This window comes from Odontesthes bonariensis, chromosome 20 (genome assembly GCF_027942865.1).
Source record: "Odontesthes bonariensis isolate fOdoBon6 chromosome 20, fOdoBon6.hap1, whole genome shotgun sequence".
Taxonomy (NCBI): Eukaryota; Metazoa; Chordata; class Actinopteri; order Atheriniformes; family Atherinopsidae; genus Odontesthes; species Odontesthes bonariensis.
The window spans coordinates 28,892,941-28,918,472 of record NC_134525.1 but is presented as its reverse complement, the minus strand read 5'-3'; the positions used below and the strand labels follow the sequence as shown (position 1 = coordinate 28,918,472).

General features: G+C 45.1%; 1 protein-coding gene across 1 annotated transcript in view; it reads left to right on the top strand.

Annotated features, from left to right (window-relative positions):
- Nucleotides 1–25,532, top strand: part of trdmt1 (tRNA aspartic acid methyltransferase 1) — a 73,785-nt gene that overhangs the window by 32,864 nt on the left and 15,389 nt on the right. Inside the window, exon 10 of the mRNA XM_075452897.1 lies at nucleotides 5,831–5,960. Within this exon, the coding sequence (XP_075309012.1) occupies nucleotides 5,831–5,960 (130 nt within the window). The remainder of the gene's footprint in view (nucleotides 1–5,830; nucleotides 5,961–25,532) is intronic.

The window sequence follows — 25,532 nt, the reverse complement described above, 5'->3', positions numbered from 1 at the left end:
AAAGGCTCGAATGGAGAGTGGCACAGAGCTTTAAGAACCAAGGGCAGATCCAAAACTGGTGCCCGCGGGTGCAACCTACGAGCACCACGCAAGAAAAGATAAACTAGAATAGGGCTCCCCATGATACAGCCCTCAAAGCCAGCATGATTAGATGATATCGCCGCTACATACACCTTAAGTGTTGAAGGAGAGCGGCTCCTATCAAGAAGAGACTGGAGAAACTCCAGGATAGTGGACACTGCACAGGTGAGTGGATCACCATTGCGGACAGAACACCACTGGGAAAACAGCCGCCACCTGTCTTCACATCACTGGCGAGTCGAGGGTGCCCAGGCACTCAAAAGGGTGCGTCTACCAGAACCCAAACATCCTGTCAGCAGCTGCTCAAGCCGTCCAGCGGCCACACCCACAGTCGGAGGCGTTGAGGACTGGGTTGCCATGGCAGTCCCAACTGGGACAGCAAAATCCCTTCTGGTCGGAAGACACCACGGGATGCCGTGACAGACCCTGCCGGAGCGGGAACCATGGCCGGTGCTGGCCAACACGGAGCCCCTAGCAACCTCTCGTGGCCCTCCTCGGCAACCCTCCGAAGAGTAGGCCAAATCAGATACAGGGGTGGAAAAGCATATAGGAGGACCCTTGGCCAGGAATGAGCCAATGCGTCCTGGCCCAGTGCACCTCATGCCCCCTTAAGGGAATACCATTGAGGACATCGAGTCGATTCCTCTGTGGCAAAAAGATCTACCTCTGCCCGACCAAAGAGGTCCCAGATCCTGAGCACCAAGTCGCTGTGAAGGGACCACTCTTCCCGGAGCAGTCGCCTGGCGGGAAAGAGAGTCTGCGGCGTGGTTGTGTCGCCCTGTAAGTACACTGCCTGGAGGGTGGACACGCGAGGAGAGGCCCATTCCAGACGATCTCTGGACACTTCCAGAAGCTGCGCTGACCTGGTGCCACCTTGATGGTTGAGGTGGTAGACCGCAGAGGCGTTGCCTGACCGAATCAGAACATAATTCCCCTTCAGGTGGGCAAAAGGTGTCTGAGAGCCAGATGCACAGCACGCAGCTCCAGTACATTTATGTGTTAGGGCGCAGTGACAGCAGACCTAAGGGCACAACCCGAGTGACCGACATCAGTTTGCCCAGTAGCCGCAGGAAGGCAACGTAAGAAAACTGCCGGCCCAGCCTGAATCGACTGACCCACCGGAGTATATCGTTCACCCTCGAGCAGATGGGTAAGCCCTCATGGAAGGTGAATCCGGAGACACCCCAAGAAAAGTGGTTGTCTGAGATGGGGTCAGGTAGCTCTTCTCCAAGGTGGCCTGGAGGCCCAACTTGGACACATGACCAAGCAGACGACTCGTATCGCGAGAAGCATGCGCTCGGGATGGGGCGCAGAAGCCAATCGCCGAGGTATGGAAGAGCCTTCATTCCGCAGAGGAGAAAGGTCTGCTTTTACACTCCGAGTGAACACCCTCAGGGAGAGAGAGAGGCCAAACGGGAGCACCGGAGAAAAACGGCGATGCTCTGCCGCAAGAGGTACATGAAAGTACGCATCCGTCAGGTCTGTTGAGGGAAACCACTTGTCCCTCGTAACAGTCTGAAGAACCTCTGCCGTCGTGAGCATATGAAAAGGCAGCACCTTTAGATATCGATTCAGTCCCCCTGAGACCCAAAATAGTAGCCCCTGGGTTGCTGCAGAGGATCAATTGTCTCTATTGCAACCTTGGCCAGGAGGGCAGAAAGCTCCTGGTCCAGTGCTTGAGCTTACACCGGGTCGGTGATTATGGTCACCCTGACCCGGCGTGACATGCGAGGCCGCCGTTGGAATTGTAGCCGGTCACCAGAGGTAAGGGTGGTAACCACCCATGGATCCCCAGCATGAGCAGCCCAATAACTGAGCTGCTGATGGGAAAAATATTCGACGATTGGCCTGGTGGCCTCATCGTCTGTCCCCATGGCCCTTGATGGGGCGGCGGCCATAGTTTGTGGCACATCACGATGCAGAGCCTCATCTGGTGACACCATAGTGTGGCCACCTCAGGTTCAACCGCAGGCATAAGATCCAAGCCTGCTTTAACCGACTCGTGTATAGCTGCCAACACGCGACCATCTGTGGAGAGGCGTGAAAGGCACTAGTTCCGCCAACAAGCACGTAACTCAGAGACAGAAGGGGCCCGTCTGCGCCTGAAAAAGGCACTTCCAGGAGCGGACTCCTCCACCTGCGGGACGTCCAACTGCGGCTGCCTCAATGCCATATGCATGATGTCCCGCATAGAGCTGCCACTCAACCCACCAGCTGCACTCTGAGACGAAGAGAGTGAGCCAGTCTCTGCCTGAGACGACTGCGCCCCTTCCTCACTCTTAAAGTGAGGGGCAGAGGTAGCCAAAGACAACACGTCCACCTCCTAAGCCAACTCAGGCATGGTTGGAGAAGAGAATCCAACCAGCGAAGGATCCAGCTGGCGTGCCTGAAGAAGGGATTTCACTTCTCCCAATTCTGCAGACAAACGCTCAACTCTCGTGGAAAGGCCCTGATCAGACTTGGCTCGACTCTTCTTAGGAGGAGCCACAGAGGCTGTGGCCTCATTCCGGCGCTTCGACCGCCTAGGGAGGGTCACCTTCCCAGAAGGTGGAAGGTCATTGCCAACCTCGGGGCGCAATTGGGCCAGCCGAGTCACCCACACAGCACGGGGCATGTAACTACAGTTCATGCTGGAAGTCTCTGATAGGGTCCCCACCAGGCGATCATGTCAAAGGCAGGCAGGGCACAGGTCGTGGCCATCATCTGCCTGAAGCACGGTCCCACAATCCACACAACAGTGGGAGCCATCCATGTTCGAAACTGACCCGAGTCCAACCGCAGGCAGAAAGAACAGAGGAGCTGACACTGTCAGCTACGTCCAGAATACAGAACGACAAACCAAAAACTGGGAGAGGGGGCGAGACGCTGCCTTCACCAATTAAAGCAATCAAACACAGATGCTACCACAGGTAGCTCAATCTAAAACTGAATAAGGGGCCGGCTAAAATTGGGAGAGGGGGCGAGACGCTGCCTTCACCAATTAAAGCTCAGCACAAAATAGAGCAAGATATTAGCTAAAATCGGGAGAGGGGGCGAAAACGCTGCCGTCACCAATTAAAGCAATCAAACTTAGATGCTACCACAGGTAGCTCACTCCAAAACCAAATAAGCAGTTAGCCAAAATTGGGAGAGGGGGCGAGACGCTGCCTTCACCAATTAAAGCAATCAAACACAGATGCTACCACAGGTAGCTCAATCTAAAACTGAATAAGCGGCCGGCTAAAATTGGGAGAGGGGGCGAGACGCTGCCTTCACCAATTAAAGCTCAGCACAAAATAGAGCGAGATATTAGCTAAAATCGGGAGAGGGGGCGAAAACGCTGCCTTCACCAATTAAAGCAAGAAAACTCAGATGCTACCATAGGTAGCTCACTCCAAAACCGGGTAAGCGGTTGGCTAAAATCGGGAGAGGGGGCGAGACGCCCCTGTCACCAATTAAAGCAATCAAACTCAGATGCTACCACTGGTAGCTCGATTCAAAACTGAATAATCACCTGGCTAAAATTGGGAGAGGGGGCGAGATGCTACCTTCACCAATTAGAGCTCAGCGCAAAATAGAGTGAGATATTAGCTAAAATTGGGAGAGGGGGCGAGATGCTACCTTCACCAATTAAAGCAATCAAACTTAGATGCCACCACAGGTAGCTCAATTCAAAACTGAATAATCGGCGGGCTAAAATTGGGAGAGGGGGCGAGACGCCACCGTCACCGAATAAAAAGATCAAACTTGGATGCTACCACAGGTAGCTCAATCTCAAACTGAATAAGCTGTTGGCTAAAATTGGGAGAGGGGGCGAGATGCTACCGTCACCAATTAAAGCAATCAAACTTAGATGCCACCACAGGTAGCCCAGTCTAAAACTGAATAAGCCTCTGGCTAAAATTGGGAGAGGGGGCGAGACTCCACCGTCACCAAATAAAGAGATCAAACTTAGATGCTACCACAGGTAGCTCAATCTAAAACTGAATAAGCCGTGGCTAATATCGGGAGAGGGGGCGAGACGCCACCGTCACCGATTAAAGCAAACGAAACTCAGATGCTACCACAGGTAGCTCAATCTCAAACTGAATAAGCCGTGGCTAATATCGGGAGAGGGGGCGAGACGCCACCGTCACCGATTAAAGCAAACGAAACTCAGATGCTACCACAGGTAGCTCAGGTTAGGAAACTAAACAATCAGCTGTTTAATATCGGGAGAGGGGGGGCGAGACGCCACCGTCACCGATTAAAGCAAACGAAACTCAGATGGTACCATGGTAGGTTAAGGCGCTACCGTCACAATTTAAAGCGCAACAACAACCAGAGAGGCTAATAAGTAGCCAAGCTGAAGTGCGTATCACAAAACCAACCAGAAGCTGTGAGTCGGGAGGGGGGGCGCAAACGCGACCATCACCAACACACAGAAGATCGATCAAAGAGTAACCCGTCGCAGCCCCTAGGAGGGCGAAATATCGCTGCTCCAGCCAACAGGCAAATGGGGCGTCAAACGACGGTGAAATGACCAAGAAAGGTTGATGCTAGTCAAGCGAACCGCACGCAAGAAGAAAAAGGAACAGAGTGACGGATGACGTCAGGCTATATAGCCCTGTGATTGATCATCCGACATGTCACAGGTGTGACTCTGTTGGTATTACTACTCGAACGGCGCATGCGCGAAGGGACATTCAGTGCTTTCAGCACCGCCTCTGGCGGTCAGTAGGGATGAAATAGAACATGGTTTTAACCTCCTTTATTTCCCAGAAAAATCATGTCCACACAGTGCTATTGACTAAAAACTGTCCACATTAAAAACACCTAGACACAGTTGCGAAGTCCAGTGCAAGTGCAACTTTTTTGACAGTACTGGCCAGTGATCTCAGAACAGTTTCCCGCCTACAATGTATGTACAAAACGGCTAACTCCAGGGTGGTCCGTGGCGTAGTGGGTTGAGCAAGCCCCCCATTTACAGAGGCTACAGTCCTCATTGCAGCTGGCCCCGGTTCGAGTCCCTCATCGGATGGCACTTTGCTGCATGTCATTCCCCCTTTCTCTGCCCCCTGCTTCCTGTCTCTCTTTAACTGTCCTGTCCATTAAAGGCATAAAAGCCCCCCAAAAAAACAAAGAACGGCTAACTCCTGGACATATGAAAATCCTTGCCTTCTTTGCCTTCAGCAAAAACCACCTCATTCTGCAAGATGTCGCACCATACTTGAGGTCTGACCAGGTCTGGTCCAAAACTGGCAACGCTGACGTTGGAGTCAGTGTTGTTGGAATGCCATTTTGAAGAGTACTCTGAAATATGTTCTGATGTCTGTGTCTTCCAATACAGTCTACAAGTAACTTTACATGTACTGCATGTGGAAACATCTAAAAAGGACTGCTACCAATGTTAGCACTAGAGCTATCTTGGCTAAGTCAGTCATTGTCATGGAAACAAAGGGGCAGAGCAGCACGTTCTAATGTTAGACCAAGGAGATGGCAGTGTACAATCTGATACTGCAAGCTAAAAACCCCAGTGTATTCCGATCCACACACAAAAGTGGAAGTGAGTGAAAATCTTCATCCTGGAAGGTGTTTTACGATAAGTTTCATTTTAGCAACCAAAACTTAATTTGCATGTGAATTAATATCTATGTTCGTATGTACTGGGCCTCTGTTGTAAGGGGCTCAGCCACTGTACATGATGCACATGCTCTTTAAGCTGACCCCAGAAAACTGTTATTTTTCTGTTAATGTGCTGTGGATGTTTTTTGCTCTCTGTGCTCACCAGATCGACAATGTGTTTACGGGTCTGGACCAGCTCTCAGAAGAGGAGAAACTCCAGCAGCTGATGAAATTAAAGCTTCGTTATTTTTCTCCCAGAGAAGTAGCCAACCTCATGGGTTTCCCACAGAATTTCTGTAAGTAAAACAATAAATAAATAATAATAATTTTTTTATTAAAAGTTTTTTTTTTTTTTTATAAAACATGTCTGATATTTCCAAATTATCTTGGATTTCCAAGTTACATCTTGTATTGGAAATCTATGCTGTCAGTTGGGGGATAACAGCAATTACTCCTGTTTTTGTTTTTTTTCATCTTAATAGAGATTCTCTGATCTACTGTTTTGAGTTCTCGTCTCATAATAATTTGGGATATTGATACTGATATAGTTCAATCAGGGCCGTTTCTAGCTTTGTGGGGGCCCTAAGCAAGATACCGTTTGGGGGCCCCTAGTTTGTCAAACTACAATGAAGAGATTCCTAACCATTTAGATGGAACACTAAGATCTATTACACTTTATGAGCAAAACAGGCTAGAGTTTAAATTAAACATCTTAAGTTGAACCACTCGGCAAGTTAAACTAATAAGAATATATAATACAAAGAAAAGAAAAAATAAAAGATTGAGTTTTTTTTTAAATATTAAACTGTAATGTACAGCGTCCCTTTAAAGATTGTACCCAATTACAAAGTAGATAGATACTTTATTGATCCCGAAGGAAATTCAAACATCCAGTAGCAAAATATAAAGCAATAAAAAATGTTTATACAATTATAAACACTTTAAAAACAATCTAAGAATTTAAAAAACTATTTAAAAAATCAGTTTAAAAATCTAAAGTGACCAGTGAAATAAGACCAAAGTGAAATATAAAGTGACCAGTGAAATACAGAAGCGCCATCACTTAAAGCTGTTGTACATCCTGATGGCCAGAGGAACAAAAGAGTTTTTGAAGTTGTCACTTTTAAGAAGTTTCTGCATTTATCTACACATTGTACTAGTTAAAGTAATAAAATTAAGAATAATGATCCACTGCCACAATATTCTAAAATAATCAACAGGATGCCTAATATTTGTATATCACTTAAAAAACTAACAGTAGAACACTTCTAATTAGAGGCCTATAAATAACACACCAAACTTAGTAAATGAATCCTAAGTAATGCCAAAATTGTGTCAAATACCTGAGAGACAACTTCCACTGAGCAATGACAGAGCAGGACAACAACATGCCTCCCTCCCTGCTAGAATCTGAATAAACGGGTCTGGATTCAGTCAGTCGTTCCCATGGCAGGACTGACTGTTCATTCACGTGTGACATACTCATCTTATATAAGCAAACTTTCATGAGGCAAACACTGAAGCCGAGTTTATAACGAACAAATCCCAGCCAGCTACATAACATTTATCCGAGACTAGTTAGCAGGACAAATAAACACAAAAAACGTCCCACCTCCAGCTATCCAGCCCACATCACCCAACACATGCCTTACCTTTATTCTCGGGCCGTTTTTCTTCCTCCGTTTTTCCGCGCCACTAATATAACTTCTTTATGATGCCATTACGGCGTTTGTCTTATTAACTTTTCTCGCTTTTTAGGGGAATGATGGGTAGATGTCAATCATTCCTGTCACACCTGTTGGCGGCCTGCTACGCCACGCAACGTGTGACAGTGCTGTACTTTACACAAACTCTACACACGGTCGCCAGCATTTAGTAGATTTTGTTCATAACTCCAAACTTTTCGTCAAATCCAATCGCCAACCAAGCCTAGGTTGCTGACGTTAGCTGGCAGCAATATCACTGAACGTTAGGTTAGCAAAACAATTACACCAAAAACACAAACTTACCAGCAAGGGATGCACGAGCGTCATCTCTCCGTTTTCTTTTCTTTCTTTTGTCAGCGCCAGAATCATGTGGCCTTTTACTTGACATTCTAAATCTTCTTCACTGTTAACGGGCATAACTCAGAAAACGTCAGGTAGGAGGATGCTCCACCACCTCCGATGCGGTAACTTTGAAGACTATACCATTCAGGAACCATTGTACCATTTCAGGAAGGGGGGGGTATAGATAAGGTAAACACATCTAATTTGCCCGAATCGAGTAATAGGGCACACAATTAAGAAAAACGCTGGGCCTGATCATGACTAATTTATATAATTTCTTTAATGTAATAATATAATAACTATCATGAAATTTTTTTAACAACCTTAATTTTGGGGGCCCCCGCCAGGTACTTGGGGCCCTATGCGCTCTACGTATGCGGAGCGGCGGGCCTGAGTCCAATACCATACTTACTGAATACTGGTGGAGGGTCTTCTGTACTTCCTCAATCAAATTTGTTTAAACTAACTTTGTAGCAGAGATGGGGACTCGAGTCGACTCGAGTCGCTGTTTTGATGACTTGTGACTTGACTTGACAAAATATAAAAGACTTCAGACTCGACTCAGACTTGGAAGTTAAAGACTCACGACTTGACTTGACTTGAGACACGATGACTTGAATGATTTGAGTGCTATTCAGTTGATGTTTTCAGTTTGAATATAAAATTAATAAATTAATTTAAAAAATAATATAGATTACCCGCTAGGAGCGCAGGCTGAGAATGGCGTCATAATTGGATCACTACCCTGTCAATCAGTCATGCCCTCTCTACATACCTTATGTGTTTATTGGAGAGACCCGCCCTCTCATATCAGATTGCCTGTGCCAACTGCTAAACACTGCCCTATTTTGGAGGCCTCATAACTCAGCCATACGGCAAAAGGGGTTGGTTGATGTACAAAACAGCTTTGATACAACGGCAATTTACGTTGTAGGAAGACTAAAACTCGGCTGAGGTGCTTCTCCCACTCTGTTTCTCACTCAAACAAATGCCTCTCATGTCCAAAATATCTGCCCGATCTGGACAAATTTTACTTCACAACGTAGGTAATTTTGTCCTCTTTCACCCAAAGTGACCCTCATTGAGCTCGGCGTCACAGATTTCTCACAAATCACCTCTGAGCACAGAGAGTCCAGCTGACATTCCGCCCATTATAAACGCCACAAATCCTCAAATCAATGTGAAAAATTATTTTAAAACTGCCATAAAAAACAAGCCAAACATAGTAGCCGAATACAAAATTACACCGCTGGCTTCTGCTGTCTCTTGTGAAGCTCACGGTTCAAGAATTATTTGGATACAACTTTTACTTTTCGAACAGTGACCGTTTGTTCGAGACAGTGCAGTCATAATTATACTCCAAGATTAAGAAGCCATAGTCTGTGTAGAAATGTCAGTTGGCTCTCTCTTAAAGCTGCAGTCTGCAGGATTTGTTGTTGTCATACGTAAAGTCCTACTTTTTGGCATTTTAAGAGTTTACATGATCTATCAGAACGCTTGAAGTTGAAAACGGTGACCTCCGTAGTCGCAAAATGCAAGAAATGCTTATTTTTTAACCGAAAAATAAAAAGTTATTCAACTTCCTGTCCCGCCCCATCAAAACACATGAGAACTCGTGCACGTAGACGTGCACGCCAGATGCGCTTACACGACTCCTCATTCATCAACTCACCTGTCATTTGCGATCATGGAAGACACAGTAAGTAGACAAGCCCGTAATGAAGTTCAATAGTCTAGATAAATAAGCGTGGGGACGAGCCTACCTTGTATCGCGCGTGCACAATTGGTGATTGACAGGCAGCAGAGCCCAGCTCGTAAACCTGATTGGTTACCTTTTACCGGTCCGGTCTGCAATTTTGTAAACAAACCTGCTGGCTTTGGAGGGACCTAGCGGGACATATAGGGGACCTAGAGAACTCATTTTTTTTTGTATTGGGGTATTTAATGTACTACTTTCAGAATCCCCGGACAGTTCCAGGCATTATGCTTGAAAAAGAGTTGCAGACTGCAGCTTTAAACACGCGCACCTGCTGCTGTATCCCGTAGCAACAGCTTGTGAGCCTGCTCTGTTCTAAGACTGCTTATGAAGGGCAGAGCCAAGATGGATGATTTTTATTCAATTCAATTCAATTCATTTTTATTTATATAGCGCCAAATACAACAAATGTCATCTCAAGGCACTTAGATAGTAAGTCCAATTCAAGCCAATTGGAATTCAATTAATTAATAATAATCATAATTCATAAAATAATCCAATTCGTTCATATAGAGCCAATTCAAAAACAATTTCCTAGCTAAGAAAACCAACAGATTGCACTGAAAACTTTTTGTTTTTCGGTCCAATCTCCCGGCCTGAGCGTGCCTGAGGCGACTGTGGAGAGAAACGACTCCCTTTTAAAAGGAAGAAACCTCTGGCAGAACCAGACTCAGGAAGGGTGGCCATCCGCCTCGACCAGCTGGGGTTTGAGAAGACAGAAAGGGGGGGAGGGCCGCAGCGGCACTGTAACACCATTCAAAGGATATCTGTTGGAACAGGGAAACACGAGTTAATGACCACAATAATATCACATATACATAAAGAGAGTAAAGTGAGGAAAGGTGTGACAGATGAGGCCCCCCAGCAGTCTAGGCCTATAGCAGCTTAACTATGGGATGTTTCAGGATTACCTGAGCCATCCCTATTCAAGTAAACACAAGAAACTTGTGCTAACGAAAAAATAAATAATAAAATAAAGGACCAGACTCAGTGAGTAATTCCCTATACTCCCTATATAGATCTGCTCCTCACACCACAACAACCATCTTTTTACAGCCACAAGCTACCTCAGCCTCTCACCAACTGCACACCAGTCACAGCGGGGTGGGGATGCAAACCCTGGTTCGGGTAGGGGGAGAAATAAAAGAGGTAAGATAAGCGGGAATGGGATTCAAACCCTGGTTCGGGTAGGGGGTAATGAAAGTATAGAGGGTGCCAGAGGTGGAGGCAGAACAAGACACACTAGCAGACACACTATCAGATTCAATAGACCTAACTATAAGCTTTATAAAAAAGGAAAGTTTTAAGATGTTCCTGATTTTAACATCTTGTCTCAGAGTGATGCAGAAAAACTAATTCATGCATTTGTTACTTCAAGATTGGACTACTGTAATTCTTTATTATTGGGCTGTCCCACATATTCTCTGAAAAGCCTTCAGTTGATCCAAAATGCTGCAGCCAGAGTTTTGATGAGAACTAACAGGAGAGATCATATTTCTCCAGTTTTAGCTTCTCTTCATTGGCTCCCTGTTAAATTCAGAATAGAATTTAAGATTCTTCTCCTTACATATAAAGCTCTTAATGACCGAGCTCCATCATATCTTAAAGATCTCATTGTAAGATATTACAATGTTTGCCTTTTTTCTTGTTAATTGCAAGACAACTAAAATACTAAACACTATTGACAGAAGTGAGGCAGAAGTGACCTTGTTTAGATTGAAAGCCATCAATAAATTATTTTCTGAAGTCATTTCTGTTTTGTTTGATTCCATGATGTATTTTACTGATTATCAGTAATTACAATGCAAATCCAAATTATTGTCATATTTTTTAAACAGGTTGGACACATTGGCCAATGATGTTTACTGACAGTTACTTATATCTTGTCTTTTCACTTTATTAAGATCAGATTCTGCGGGTAAAATTGCAATAATAAGGTGACTTGACTTGACCTATTACAGGACTTGACTTGACTTGACTTGACTTGCCCAAGAAAAAGCTAAGACTTGAGACTTAAGGCTGATTTATGGTCGCCTACGGAGAGCTACGAAGAGCTCTCTCCGTCGACGGAGACCCTCCGTCGCTTGCGTGCGTCGGACAAAATTCCTATCTATCCGTCGAGGAGACGGAGACTCGCGGAGACCGCAAGGGTTGTGATTGGTCTGCTAACAACATCATTTCCGGAATCACTTTTCCGGTTTAGCGCCGTCCTCTCAGAACAACAACACCGCTATTTTTGAAAGAGTTTACTGTGTGGCCGGTCAACATTTGGTCAAAATTATTTGCATTTCAAAATCAATAAGCTCCAACTCCAATAACAGTCTTTCTCTCTCGGTCGCCATCGTTCACTGTGAGGAGTGGAACGGAGCCGGAATGTAAACAATCAATCAACGACTTTCACGATAGACGTCGCAAGATTGGGTCGTCTAACGTAGCGACGCCTACTGATCAGGAGGTGAATTGCCTTGCGTTTCCGACATCCCGACGGAGAACTTCAAAAGGACGGACTACGGAGACGGATTGACGGATAGCGACGGAGAAGCATACTGAGGCCTTTACTTAAGACTTGCACATGTGTGACTTGGTCCCATCTCTGCTTTGTAGTCTTATCATTTTATGCAGTGGAGACTACCTGGGTAGTTTTTCTTCGTGGCTTTGTTTTATTGGTTGTTTTATTTGGAGAAGAGTTTTTAAAAATTGTTGCTTTTGTGTGTAACAGATAGATTGAGAAGCTGAATTGACACATTTCCCTGAGTTATACAATGGAATAAGATTTTACTATTTTGGACTGTAAAAAAATATTAAAGGGTTATATTAATATAATTAGGTATAATCTACTTTGCCAGCAACACTAACATAATTTGTCAGGAACATTTTGGCATGTTAAACTCATAACATATTAATCACATTAGGGGGGAAAAATAGAATATGAAGCTGTTTGTGGATCAGTGACATCAGTTGGAAAGTTGAATCATTGAGTGACAATCAGTATTGGAATCATGTAACAATATTAGATTAGACTGGTACCAACTCTAATTCTTATTGCTACTCAATCATTTCTCAATATGCCATATGTCGTTAACCTGTAGTGATGGGGTCATTGCTGTTCAGAGAATAAATCCAGTAACTAGAATTATGTGAAGCTTGGAGTTTTCTTATTGCATGGACATTTATTATTTATATTATGTCATCATTATATTAAATCAAATCAAATTATATTAGATTAGATACTTTATTAATCCACATAGATAAAATATTTTGAAAGAGTACAAGTTATTATTGTAGATATATTATGGTTATAGAAGGATAACAAAAGAAATTCAATATAAGTGTCTTCACAAACTTTTGGAAAAATGAAGCATCTAAAATCTTCAGTTTGCCATGAATGAATCAAGGTGTTGTTTTTGTAGCTTGGCAACAAAATAGTTGATTAAGTCACACACACCGCATCAGCAGGTAACACAAGTGAATTATCTTGTTATTAAGGATGGGAATTGTTAAGAATTTAGCAATTCCGGTTCCATTATTGATATCGCTTATCGATTCAGTTCCTTATCGATTCTCTTATCGCTTCTCGTCCAGTTTTTTATATATATATATCGTACATTCAGTATATCATACTGTAATATCGTATATTCATACAGTATTTCGCTAACATTATTACGATCAACAGGACCTGGAAGTTTTACGTTAAAGGGCTCTCAAGTTTTGAATGCAGGCAAGAGTGACAGTGACTGACCCTAGTATTGTCCTTTTTGGTGAAATATAACCATACTTTCGAGCGCTTCTGCCTCGACGCCATGTTGGAAACATTCTGAGCCAAAATACAAAGCGTGCACATGACATTATCGCACAGATGTGTCAGACGTTAGCAGAACCTATAAACGGGATAGTTAGGCAGGCGGATTAACGATTTCACTGAATCGAACTACTGGGAGCCAGTTCTCGGTTCTTGATTTCCATCCCTACTTGGTATACAACATGGATTAAACTCACACTCAACATTTCAACATTGGAGAACTATCTTCACAGTAACATGTTAAGGATTACACCTATTGTTAACAAGCACTGTGTAGCATTAAGCACTTTATTAATTAATTCGGGGCACCACCTCTTTTGTTGTTTTAACTTGTTTTAAATTACAGTCCAAAGAGGAAAACTGTTAAGACAATAAAATGAGCAATCTCACTGAAAATAAGTTCTGATTGAAGTGACAACCGGCTTAATAAACTATCCGTGACGCTCTGATGAATTACTTACACATATTTATTCAACATTCCACAAATATATGAACAGTTGATAAGAGACAGAAATATGGGTAATTTGCAGTATTTATAAGGACATACGGTTGAAAGGGAAAACTAACTTAACTATAAGGGATGAGTAGTGACCTGGGGCTAATATGTTAAAGTCTGGATCCTAACCGGCGAGTTAATCTGGCTTAAACGCTTTTCAGGATTCCTGCACCGTCCCCCATTCTTCAGAGAATGGATCCCGTTTCTCCGGCTTCTTGAAAGATTTGAATTTCAGGGCCTTACTTGGTGGTAGGGGTAGAAGATGCGTGAGATGCGTGATTCTTTCCTGTTCAGCGTCGACGTGGAGGCTGTGTCTCCGTGGTAACAGACAGGGGGACATCACTCTTCCTTCTCCTTGTGTAGAACTTGTGAGTTTGACCGATGCTGTCCAAGTTTAGCCAACACTCGCGGGTATCGGAACCAGACTTAGAAAAAAAAAAGAAAGTCAAAAAAAAAGGGGAATTAATAGTTACGGAGTAAAACAGAGAGATAGTTGGGAGCTGCGGGTTTGAAGACAAGAGAGAGAGCTGAGGGGACAAAGGGAGTGGTCGAGGCTTTTGGAAGACCACCGGGAGGTCCCAGAGTTACGAATTGAAAAAGTAAGAGAGTGAGTCTCGTGCGCGCTTCGGCCTTTAAGCCTGAGGTCACGTGTCAGCTTTCATCCAATCAGCGTTTAGCTGACCCCCAACCCAAAAAGCTAAAAAGGGGGGTGGAACTGTAAAACTAAGAAAAAAAGGGGAATTCTCCCTTTCAAACGCATTCGCCTACGTTACACTGATTTAGACAATATAATGTTCCTAACAGACAATAATGTTGCATACAAGCAGGCATATACACAAATATGAGCATGGAACAGTTATCAGCATACAATACTTCATATTATCAGGATAAAATGGTATGACAACTTTTTGGGGAACCTTGTTAATGAGAGTAACTACAGCTCCTTTGATTAATACTTGTAGAGTTAACACCATTGGGTTATGCATTGCACATAATGAGAACATTAAAACATCCATAGTTTTAAGTGTCCCTGGTTATTAGGCTGACATGGTGAAAAGTGTCCGTCATCCATGTCCTCTGGGTGGCGCTGTGGCTCCACCGGAGAATTTCTATAAAAATAATGTTTTTATAACTTTTTGAATAACCCTCGTAGAAAGATATGGAAAGTCTTAAAATGACCTGTGGATTTGTCCAGTAACGATTTTCACACTTTTAGTCCAGGAAAAGTGAGGTTTGTGGTCTATTTTCACTTTCTGAAAATAGCGGATCGGCGCATTCCTGGGATTGATTGAGAGAAAGGGAGGTAGATGTTGCTGGTTTTTCTTATCAGAAGGTGTCGGTTTGCATAATTTATTATGCGTAGCTGGTTTAGGGGAGAGTGTCTCTGGAACAAAGGGACCCCAGTTGGTCAGCTCGCATCTGGCCATTTTATGTTCTTAAGGTAATCCGTTAAAAAGGGTCGTAAACAGTGGAATATCTTTGGTTTGAAAATGGATGATTTTAATGTAAACATTTCTTTCTTCCTCTTCTGTGAGCATGCTACAATCCCCCACTTGATTCGGAGGTGTCCTGGGGAGATCTCGGAATCACGGAGGAGTAATCCCAGTGATCTCAGGTTCAGAGGTTGAGGTCTTCTCTGAGGTGGCTGTGTTGGCGCTTCTATATCACTAGCTTGTAGTACTGTTTTACTGTAAGACTTATAGAATTAGAAAAAACATATAAAAAGATATAACGAATTTAACTACGCTTTCTTAAAGGACTATAGTCGTAGCCTGAAACTAATGTCTAACCTATCTTCTAGCTAATTCTTTATAAAAGGGTAAATGGACTAAGTAACAAAAGGAAAATCAAAAAGGGGGGAGGTGACAGAAGAGTTGGCGTAGAGTTATACTTCGTTCGCTAGTTCGTGGACTGCGGGGGAATATATGACTCTGGGTTCTCCCAATTCTCTCCTCATCAAAATTCACTAGATCGGTGGCGTTTTGGTTCTGATCTGGCTTCTTACGTTTGTTACGTCTCGTGGTCCATTTAAGTAGGTTAATTTGGCCCTGGAGGGCGTTAGCGCGTCGAGAATATAGATATGCGATTCCGAAGGTGAGGAGGTAGCCTAGGGCAACCAGGGTCGCGGTTACTGTGTCGGGGCCTGACCATGAGTAGGATATAGTTGGACGGGGAGGTTTGTTGCTGGAGGTTATTTCTTTCAGCACGTTCTCTATGGGACTGACGTCGATGGTTTTAAAACCTTCAAATTGGAGTTGAGTGATCGTGTCTGCCTCAAGCTCCAGGGATTGTTTTGAGTAGAAATCGGAGATTTCTATTTCCCCGTCGTATTGGTCAGGATTAAGGTGATAAAGGGCCAGGTCTCCTACGTGAAGGATTGCGCCTTCAGGAACTGTGACCCACAATGTGCGGTTTGGTAGTTCCATTCTGGTGGACGTGTCGTGTTGATCGTAACTAATAGTGGCGGTCTTCGCTGGAGTGTTAACCAACCAGCGACTTCCCACAATTTCCGCTTGGGTGTTAGTTACCTGATATTTTGGTGTGAGAGTTATTTGGCACTGGGAGTCTTCGGTGAGAAGTTTAAGTCCACAGAGGCCCCCAGTGTCGTCTCTAACGAATGGTTTGCTGGGGCAGAGATAATGAATGTCCCTAGTAAGGGTGCACATTTTTAAATTGGGCGCGAGGTACAAATCTGGAGAACTATCGTGGTACGCTACCACTGTTGGTGTGTGCACATTAACGTGGGTTTCACCTTTCCAGATTCCGACGTTGATGACGTCTTTTAGTTGGTAGATGTTGTCGAGGGTAACTATGGGAAGATTAATGAGGAAGGCTATTTCGCGGGCTTCGGGATTTACGAGAATGGGAACTGCGCTGCCTAGTGTATAAGCTAGATGGGCTTGCAAGGGGTTAACGATTTCTCTAGTGGCCGTGGACAGAATGTCCTGTACTACGGCTAGCGACACTAGGTACGGAGGGATTTTTCCCATAGCTAGAGTATCTACGGAGGAGCTAACATCTCTTATCAGGTCGGACATGAGCATAGTTACCAGCTGTGTGTGAGCATAGTCAACCTTTAAAACCCCCAGCAGTGTTTCTTCTGCTGCGACTGTCTTCATCAGGGTTTCACTATGGGAGTTCAAAACCAAGACCGTGCCTTCCACAGTTTTGGTCACTGTGCTGAGTAGGGGTGGAACGGTACAAAAAACTCACGGTTCGGTACGTACCTCGGTACGGACCCTACGGTTCGGTACATTTTTGGTACAGTGCCGAATGAGGCGTGTAGCGAGGTTCGAGCACATGTAATAGATATCTGAATCCTGCCTCTTCTACAGTGGAATATGGGCGCATAGCAGATAAGATGTAAATTCCAATTGCTTCTGTAATTTTTTTTGCTCTGCATGTATTCTATCCAGGGGTTGTTGTAATACATTTGGGAGACGTAATTGGTCAGGTCTTTTCATGGTTCTATAGAACACATACGCATCTGACGGAGGTGTGTGGTGGTCGGTAGCTACGCCCCATGTCATGCTATCACGGCTGAAATGTTTCATCATACCACACAGACAGAACCGGCGCGTGTTTAATAAGTTAAACTTACACTGGTGTCCTTTGTCTGCGGCACGCTGCTCTCCTTTCTTCCTTCGTGAAACGAGGAAGTATCGCCTGCGCTTGATCCTGACTCTCTGTGTGCTCTTCCAGCCTCGATATTAGACGCCTGATGCGATTGTCCATGATTAATATCACCATAATGCAGACCATGAACACGGTGGCCTCCCCGCTCTCCATATTAGCTTCTTGGTGGTGTTTTTTCTACTTTTACCGGTTTTGTTTTGTTTTGTTTTTGAATGTAGGAGGGAGCTCTGTGTTTTTTCTTTTATCGTTTTTGTTAAGGCTTTTGCTCCCCCCTTGTGGATCTCGGTTTTATGGGTTTGCTGAGACTTGATTGTCCTCAGCGAGTCCCCTAAAGCTTTTATGTGGTCTAATTTGGTTTCTGTGGACCCATTTGGACTTGGCTTCTTTCTGTGCTTGGCTGATTTCTATCTGATACACCACTGGTGACAGTTTTCGGTGATCAGGTGGGGTCCTGTCCATCGAGGAAGGAACTTTTTGGCCAGCTTTCCGGCCTTGTGACTCGTCTGTTCACCGGTTTTGGTGAAGTTGTAGTACCAGACCTTGTCCCCCACTTGGAGTTCCTCCTGTGAGGCTTTTTGGTCATAGTAGCTCTTTCTTCCCTCGACCGATTTTTCCAGGTGTTTCTGAGCGAATGCAAAGGTTACCTCTAGGTGTCTGCTGAGGTCCTTCATGTACTGGTGAGTGGTGTACGCTGTTGCTACACTGGCTTCACCTGGTTGGTAGAGCAGATGCAGTGGCATTGTCATCTGTCTGCCTGTCATCATTTCAAACGGGGAGATTCCCGTTGCTTCGTGTGGTGTTGCTCTGATGGCCATTAAGACCAACGGCAATTTTACATACCAATCTCGTTGGTTGGATGCAACATACTTCTTAAGTATGTTCACCACAGTTCGGTTGGCTCGCTCTACTTGACCTGAGGCTCGCGGGTGATAACTGATGTGAAAGTTTGCTTTCACACCCAGAGCTTGCCACAACTGTTGCATGACTTCTGCCGTGAAGTGTGTTCCTCTGTCTGAGTTGACACGACTTGGAAGGCCGAATCTTGAGAACACATGGTTCATGAGCAGGTAGGCGATAGTTTCAGCTGTATCGTTTGCAGCTGGTAGGCATTCTACCCATTTGGTGAATCCACATGTAACCGTGAGGAAATATTTGTTGCCTCTGGTTGATTTGGTGAGAGGTCTCACCCAGTCAATTTGGAGGTCTGACCATGGGAATGAGATGCCTCTCCTCTGCAACGGAGCCCGGTGTATCGCGTTCGTCGGCTGAAACTGACAACACACAAGGACTCCTTTGATGTAGTCGGCTACATCTTTTCTCATTTTTGGCCAGTATCCCACTTGTTTTAACGCGCTGTATGTTGCTTTGACACCTTTGTGTCCAGCCGCGGGAAGGTCGTGTGCGTGCACGAGCATCACCCCCCTTTGGTTTCGAGGTACCACGAACGCAGGTGAAGAGAGTGCGTCGGAAACATGAACTAAGACACCTTTGACCAACTGCAGGGCTGATTGAGTGGCAAAGAGTTTCTTTAAATCAGGGATGTCATTGAGGTCAGACTCAGAGGGTGTGTTTGAGTCGTCAGACACGAACAACACCATTTTATTGATGGCAGGGTCAAGAGATTAAAGGGTGATCAGATCAGTGTCGGTAAACGCAGGTTTCAGCAAGACGGAGCCATCGTTAGATGTCTGGGCGGGAGGGTTCGTTTTGGAACGCGTCACCACACAGACCTGTGGTTCGGAGGAGGCCGTGGTGGCTTCGAGTAGCCACGAGGGATCCAGTGACCAGGGGATGCCATGCATCGCTCCCTGTTTTGGCAAGGAATCAGTTAGATCGTTCAGTTCTTTGTCTTGCCGTGAGTGACCTCTGACCTTTTTCCAGTAGATCTGCATGTCGTTGGACTCAATGGCGTGGTTACATGACAGGAACAATTCTTTGTTTTTCACAGGTTTTCTGCTGGAAGTCAGGAAACCATTGCGTTTCCACGTGGCAAGGTGGCAAGAGAAACTGAGACGAGCGTAGTTAGAATCAGTGCAAATCAAACTCTTTCACACCTTTTTTTGCAGCGAGTTGTACTGTGATCAGGACACCTGCCACTTCTGCATATTGGGACGACTGTGAACCAAGCTGGGAGATTTGAGGTTCATAGGGGTTGTTTTGGAGCCAAACGACGCCTGCACCTGCTCGTGTAACCGTGTCGTGATGGAAAGAGCAACCATCTACATATGCAGTAGTCATGTTTTTACACACGTTTTCATGAATTCTAGAATGCGCCGCTGAGGGTGGCAGCTCGTTGGAGTAGCTCTGTACCTCACATTGAGATTTTTTATTTTTTCTAAATTTCATTCCTGTTTTTTCTTGGAAGAAATTGCATTTTTTGAACAACTGTTCCTTCCTGCCTTGGATGCTGTGCAGCTGGATTGATTTTTCCCAATACTTTTGTATATTTTGCTCTTTTGTTATGATGCATAACCATAGCAACAGGGTGGTTTACAACAGGGAGCAGCTGATTAACATTGGAAAAGCAGAAATAATTCGACAACTGAAGCCAGAAATCCCACTGGATTTGAAAAGGAGGCGTCGTGGATGCAGAGCAGGAGCAAAGAGGAGAGAAAAAAAGAAGAAGTTCAAACCATCTCTGCCATCCGTCATCATGGGAAATGTAAGATCGTTAGCTAACAAGTTGGATGAACTTCTAGCCTTGACAAGGACTCAGCAAGAATATCGGGAATGTAGCATTATGTGTTTTACTGAGACATGGCTACAGGATCATATCCCCGACTCCAGCGTCTCTCTGCCGGGCTTCCTGACTGTACGAGCAGATCGAGATTTAAAGAGTAGCAGGAAAAGGAAAGGGGGTGGATTGGCAGTGCTTGTCAACAACAGATGGTGTCACCCAGGACATGTTACTGTGAAGAGTCGTCTCTGCAGTCCTGACATTGAACTATTGGCAGTAAGTTTTCGTCCATATTATTTGCCAAGAGAGTTCACCAGTGTTGTTTTGGTGGCTGTTTACATTCCACCCTCAGCTGTTGCCGATACTGCATGTGATGTCATCAGTTCCGTTGTTGCTAAGATACAGACACAACACCCCAATTCTTTTGTGGCAATATCTGGTGATTTTAATCATGCCTCACTCTCTGCTACACTGCCAACTTTTCAACAGTTTGTCAGCTGCTCTACCAGAGAAAACAAGACATTGGATTTGTTTTACACAAATGTCAAGGATTCATACATATCGAAATCAAGACCTCCCCTGGGTAAATCAGATCACAACCTTGCTTTTTTTTTCTCTGTTCAGCATATAAACCCCTTGTCCAGAGACTACCTGTCACAAAAAGGACTGTTAGAAAGTGGTCACATGAAGCTGAAGAAGCCTTACAGGGTTGTTTTGATGCAACCGATTGGATTTCTCTTTGTAAGCCACATGGAGAGGACATTAATGCCATGACTGAGTGTGTGACTGACTATATAAACTTCTGTGTGGACAACACCATCCCCACCAGAACAGTGAGATGCTTCCCTAATAACAAACCCTGGATCACCAGTGAGCTAAAGGAACTATTGAACAAGAAAAAAAGAGCCTTTAGGGAGCGAGACAGGGAGTTACTGAGGAATATACAGAAGCAGCTCAAAGTCAAGATCAGAGAGAGCAAGGAGGTGTATAGAAAGAAGCTTTAGAGTAAACTGCAGAGGAACAATATCAGAGATGTGTGGTCAGGAATGAAGAAGATCACAGGCCTCAAGCAGAGGGAGGATCGGATGGATGGAAGTCTGGACAGAGCAAATGAGCTGAACACATTTTTCAACAGGTTCAGTTCAGGAACAAGCTCACCATCCTCCCCTCCTGTTCCCAGCCAAAGAGACATCCCACCCTCCTCTGACCCACAGCTTTCCTGTAACATCTCCACCTCCACCTCAGTCATGGATTCTTCTGCTTCCACTAGTTTGTCTTCAACCCAATCAGGAGATGCTGCTGTCCCCTTTGCCTCCCCCTCCCACTTTTCTGTTTCTAGAAGTCAGGTGAAGAGGCAGTTGGAGAGACTGAACCGGAACAAGGCTGCAGGTCCAGATGGTGTCAGCCCCCGAGTCCTGAAGGCCTGTGCAGAGCAGCTCTGTGGGATTCTGCAACACCTTTTCAACCTTAGCTTGACCCAAGAGAAGGTACCACTGTTGTGGAAGACATCCTGTCTGGTTCCGGTACCAAAGAAAACTCATCCTTCAGACATCAATGACTACAGACCTGTTGCCCTGACATCCCACATCATGAAGGTCCTGGAGAGACTCCTGTTGACCCACCTGTGTAAGCAAACCAGCACATATCAGGACCCCCTGCAGTTTGCTTATCGCCATGGAGTTGGAGTTGAAGACGCTATCATACACCTGCTTCAACAAACCCACTGTCATCTGGACAAAGCAGGCAGCACTGTGAGGATCATGTTCTTTGATTTCTCCAGAGCATTTAACACAATCCAGCCTGATCTCCTTTGTCTGAAACTCCAGAAGACTCAGGTGGAGGCCTCAACAATCACCTGGATTAATGACTACCTGACAAACAGACCACAGTTTGTCAGACTGAAGAATTGTGTGTCTAACCAGGTGATCAGCAGCACAGGAGCACCACAGGGGACTGTACTCTCACCATTCCTTTTCACTCTGTACACTTCAGACTTCCAGTACAAGTCAGACTCCTGTCATCTACAGAAATATTCAGATGACTCTGCAGTTGTCGGGTGTATCAGAGATGGACAAGAAGCTGAGTACAGAGAGCTGGTGGACCGCTTTGTGGCATGCTGTGGGAACAATCATCTCATCTTGAATGTTAACAAAACAAAGGAGATGATTGTAGATTTCAGGAGAAACAGGGTCAGATCAAACCCTGTTTCCATCATGGGAGAAGAAGTGGAGGTGGTTGAGGAATATGAATACCTTGGTGTTCATGTGGACAACAGACTGGACTGGAGACACAACAGTGAAGCCATCTACAAGAAAGGACAGAGCAGACTGTACTTCTTGAGGAAGCTAAGGTCCTTCAAGGTTTGCAACAAGATGTTGCAGATCTTCTACAAGTCTGTTGTGGAGAGCGTCATTTCCTCTTGCGTCATCTGTTGGGGCAGCAGCATCAGAACCAGGGACCTAAAAAGACTCAACAACCTGATAAAGAAGGCTGGTTCTGTTCTGGGGACGACTGTAGAACCTCTGGAGACAATAATGCAAAGAGGGATTTTGCATAAAATCAAGAGAATTATGGACAACCCTGAACATCCTCTCCATGAGACTGTTATCGGAAAACAGAGTCTCTTCAGTCAAAGGCTTCTTCAGTTTGGATGCAAAACGGACCGCTACGGGAAATCTTTCCTGCCCACAGCTATCAGCATCTATAATAACTCCTTGATTTAATTGAGCTACATCAACATTTAATTTCCCTCTGGGATAAATAAAGTATTTTTGAATTGAATTTGAATTGACTTGAATTGAATCGTAGTAGTGATGGTGGGGGTTGGTTACAGGTGAGGGTTTGTCTGTAATCGCGCAGTGGAGGTGTATCTGTAGAGCAGTTCTGACATGCAGCAAGATCGGTGCCGAGAGGGCTTTTTTTGTTTTGCGTGTAGCGGACTTCTAAGTCGAAACTTTGCAGAGCCATTAGCCATGAGGCCACACGGGCAACTCCATCCCTTATACGTTGGCTGTTAAGGAACGTGGTAGGTTGGTGTTGTGTTTCTACAATGACCTTTTGGCCTCCAAGGTAGTTGGAGAAATGTTTAACTGCCCAAACTGTGGCTAGCAGAGCTTTTTCACAGTCAGAATATTTCAACTCAGGCATAGCTAGCGTTTTACTGGCGTACGCCACTACTCTTTTATCCTGGTCGTATTTCTGGTACAGACCACCGCTTAAGCAGTGAGTTGAGAATCCCACTTCGAGGTGGAATGGTGTGTCGCAGTTAGGGTAGTTTAAACATGGTGCTGTGCACAATTTTTCTTTTAAGGTGGACATGGCCTTTTGTTGTGGCTCAGCCCAGGTAAAAGGTGTCTCCTTTTTAAGTAGTTCATTCTGAGGTTTTGCTATGTCGGCATAGTTCTCAATGAACTGTCGAGAGTAGTTGCAGACTCCTAAGAAGCTGCGGAGCTCTGAGACGTTTGAGGGAATTTTGATGTTACTGATGCCCTGGATGCGGTTAACTTGTGGCTCGACACCACTTGGTCCTACTAGGACCGACATAGTCTACTTTGGTTTTGCACCACTGACATTTTGAGAGTGATATTTTTGCACCCGCAGTGGTGAGTTGACCCAGGACATGGTCGATTTCCTGAATGTGTGCATCCAGGCTGGGGCTACGGAGAAGGATGTCATCGACGTAGATGAGGTTACCTCGTTCGCTGGCATCAGGACATGCTTTGTTCAGAAATATGTTAAATTCACCAGGTGAGTTGGCGTAGCCAAAAGGACACCTGGTGAATGTATATTGGCGGCTAGCGAACGTGAATGCCAACTTGTGTTGGTCCTCAGCGTGTACTGGAATGGTCCAGAATCCCGATGCCACGTCTAGAGTGGAGAAGTATTTGGCATTCTTAACGCGAGGAAGTTCTTGTTCGAGCTGAGTCATTGGCCACCTCGAGAGAGGGACCTGTTGGTTGAGTTTGCGATAGTCGATCGTGAGTCTCCATTTTCCATTGGGTTTCACGACCGGCCAGAGAGGTGCCGAGTAAGTGCTGTTACAAGGCCGAATGATCCCGTTTTTCAACAGGTCGTCAATTATTTCCTGTATAGGTTCCTGTGATGCTAGAGGAATCTTATACTGACGCACAAAAGTTGGCGGTGCGTCTGGTGGAGTAGGAATGCGCATTGAGTGGATTGTGGTTAACCCACAATCCGAAGAATCAAGTGAGAAGAAGTCCTGATATTTGAGAAGGGTTTGGCGTAGCTTGTCGCGTTCTTCGTCATTTACGAGAGCGTTAGCTTGCGTTACCACTTCTTCGATTTGATCAGCAACATTAGGGGATGACCCTGTTGTTACCTTTTCCTGTGCGTCGGGAGAGTCTGGGGTTGATGTAACTGCCAAGACGTCAACCGTGTGAAGTGTCATTTGTTCATCATGACTAAGATCAATGCGACTGACTGAGTTTTGGTCGAGAGTCACGACCGAAAAGAGTGTGATCGCCCTTGAAGGTTTTGTGTAGACAACCTGGGTTGTCTGATGTTTTGGAAGGAGTAGAGTTGGGATTTGTCCCAGTATTGGGATGCCCAGTTCAAAGTCATGGAAGTCAGTACTGATAAGCCAGCCCAGTGGCGTGCCTTTTGGGATCAGTATGGCTTCCTCACCGATGTTGTTGATCAGCAAGAATGTGGTCCTAGAATTTAGGCCCGAAAGAGGAGTTGCTTCCAGGGACAGTCCAAGCTCGAAGAACAGTGGCGAAGGTTGAAACAGAGCTTGTGAGTGGTTAAGACTCTGGCCTGGTTGCATGCATATCTGGAGAGGGACATTCGCCGTGCGTGCTGGTATTGTGGCATGTTGGAAGTTAGCTACTTGACATACCTCTGGAATTGTCTGTCCTGACTTCAGGTTGTCTGCGTCAGGCAGATAAGAAGAATCACGCACGGTTGTTAGTGACCACAGAATGTTATTTACTGTGTCAATTTGGACTCCCAGTCTCACCAGTATATCGCTTCCTACGTACACTGAGTGTGGAAGGTCGGGAATAACTAGAAAAGTGTGAACCAGCATTCTGTTATTCCACTTTAATGTGAGAGCACAAACACCCATGGCAGTGAGTGTTGTGGTTGGTGTTGGATCTGATGGGAAACGGAATGTCTTTTTCACCATCTGGAGATTGGCGTTTTCTCGTGCCAGTGACTCATACAGATCCTTACTGATTGCGGATTTATCAGCCCATAAAGCTATAATCACATCATCTATCTGCGACTTTTGCAGTTCAAGACCTCCGAGCACCTGTGGACAGTACTCATCCTGCGTGGCTGGCGGGTGTAATGCACACAGGAAAGTGTCTCGTTGTGTCGCGAGCTGAGTCATCAGGTTGTCAGGGTCGGCCTGAGCAGCTGGACTGCCGTGGACAACCTCATCGGCTCGGGTGAAGTTATCTGTTGGACAGAGTTGTGCTTTTCACTTTCAAGGA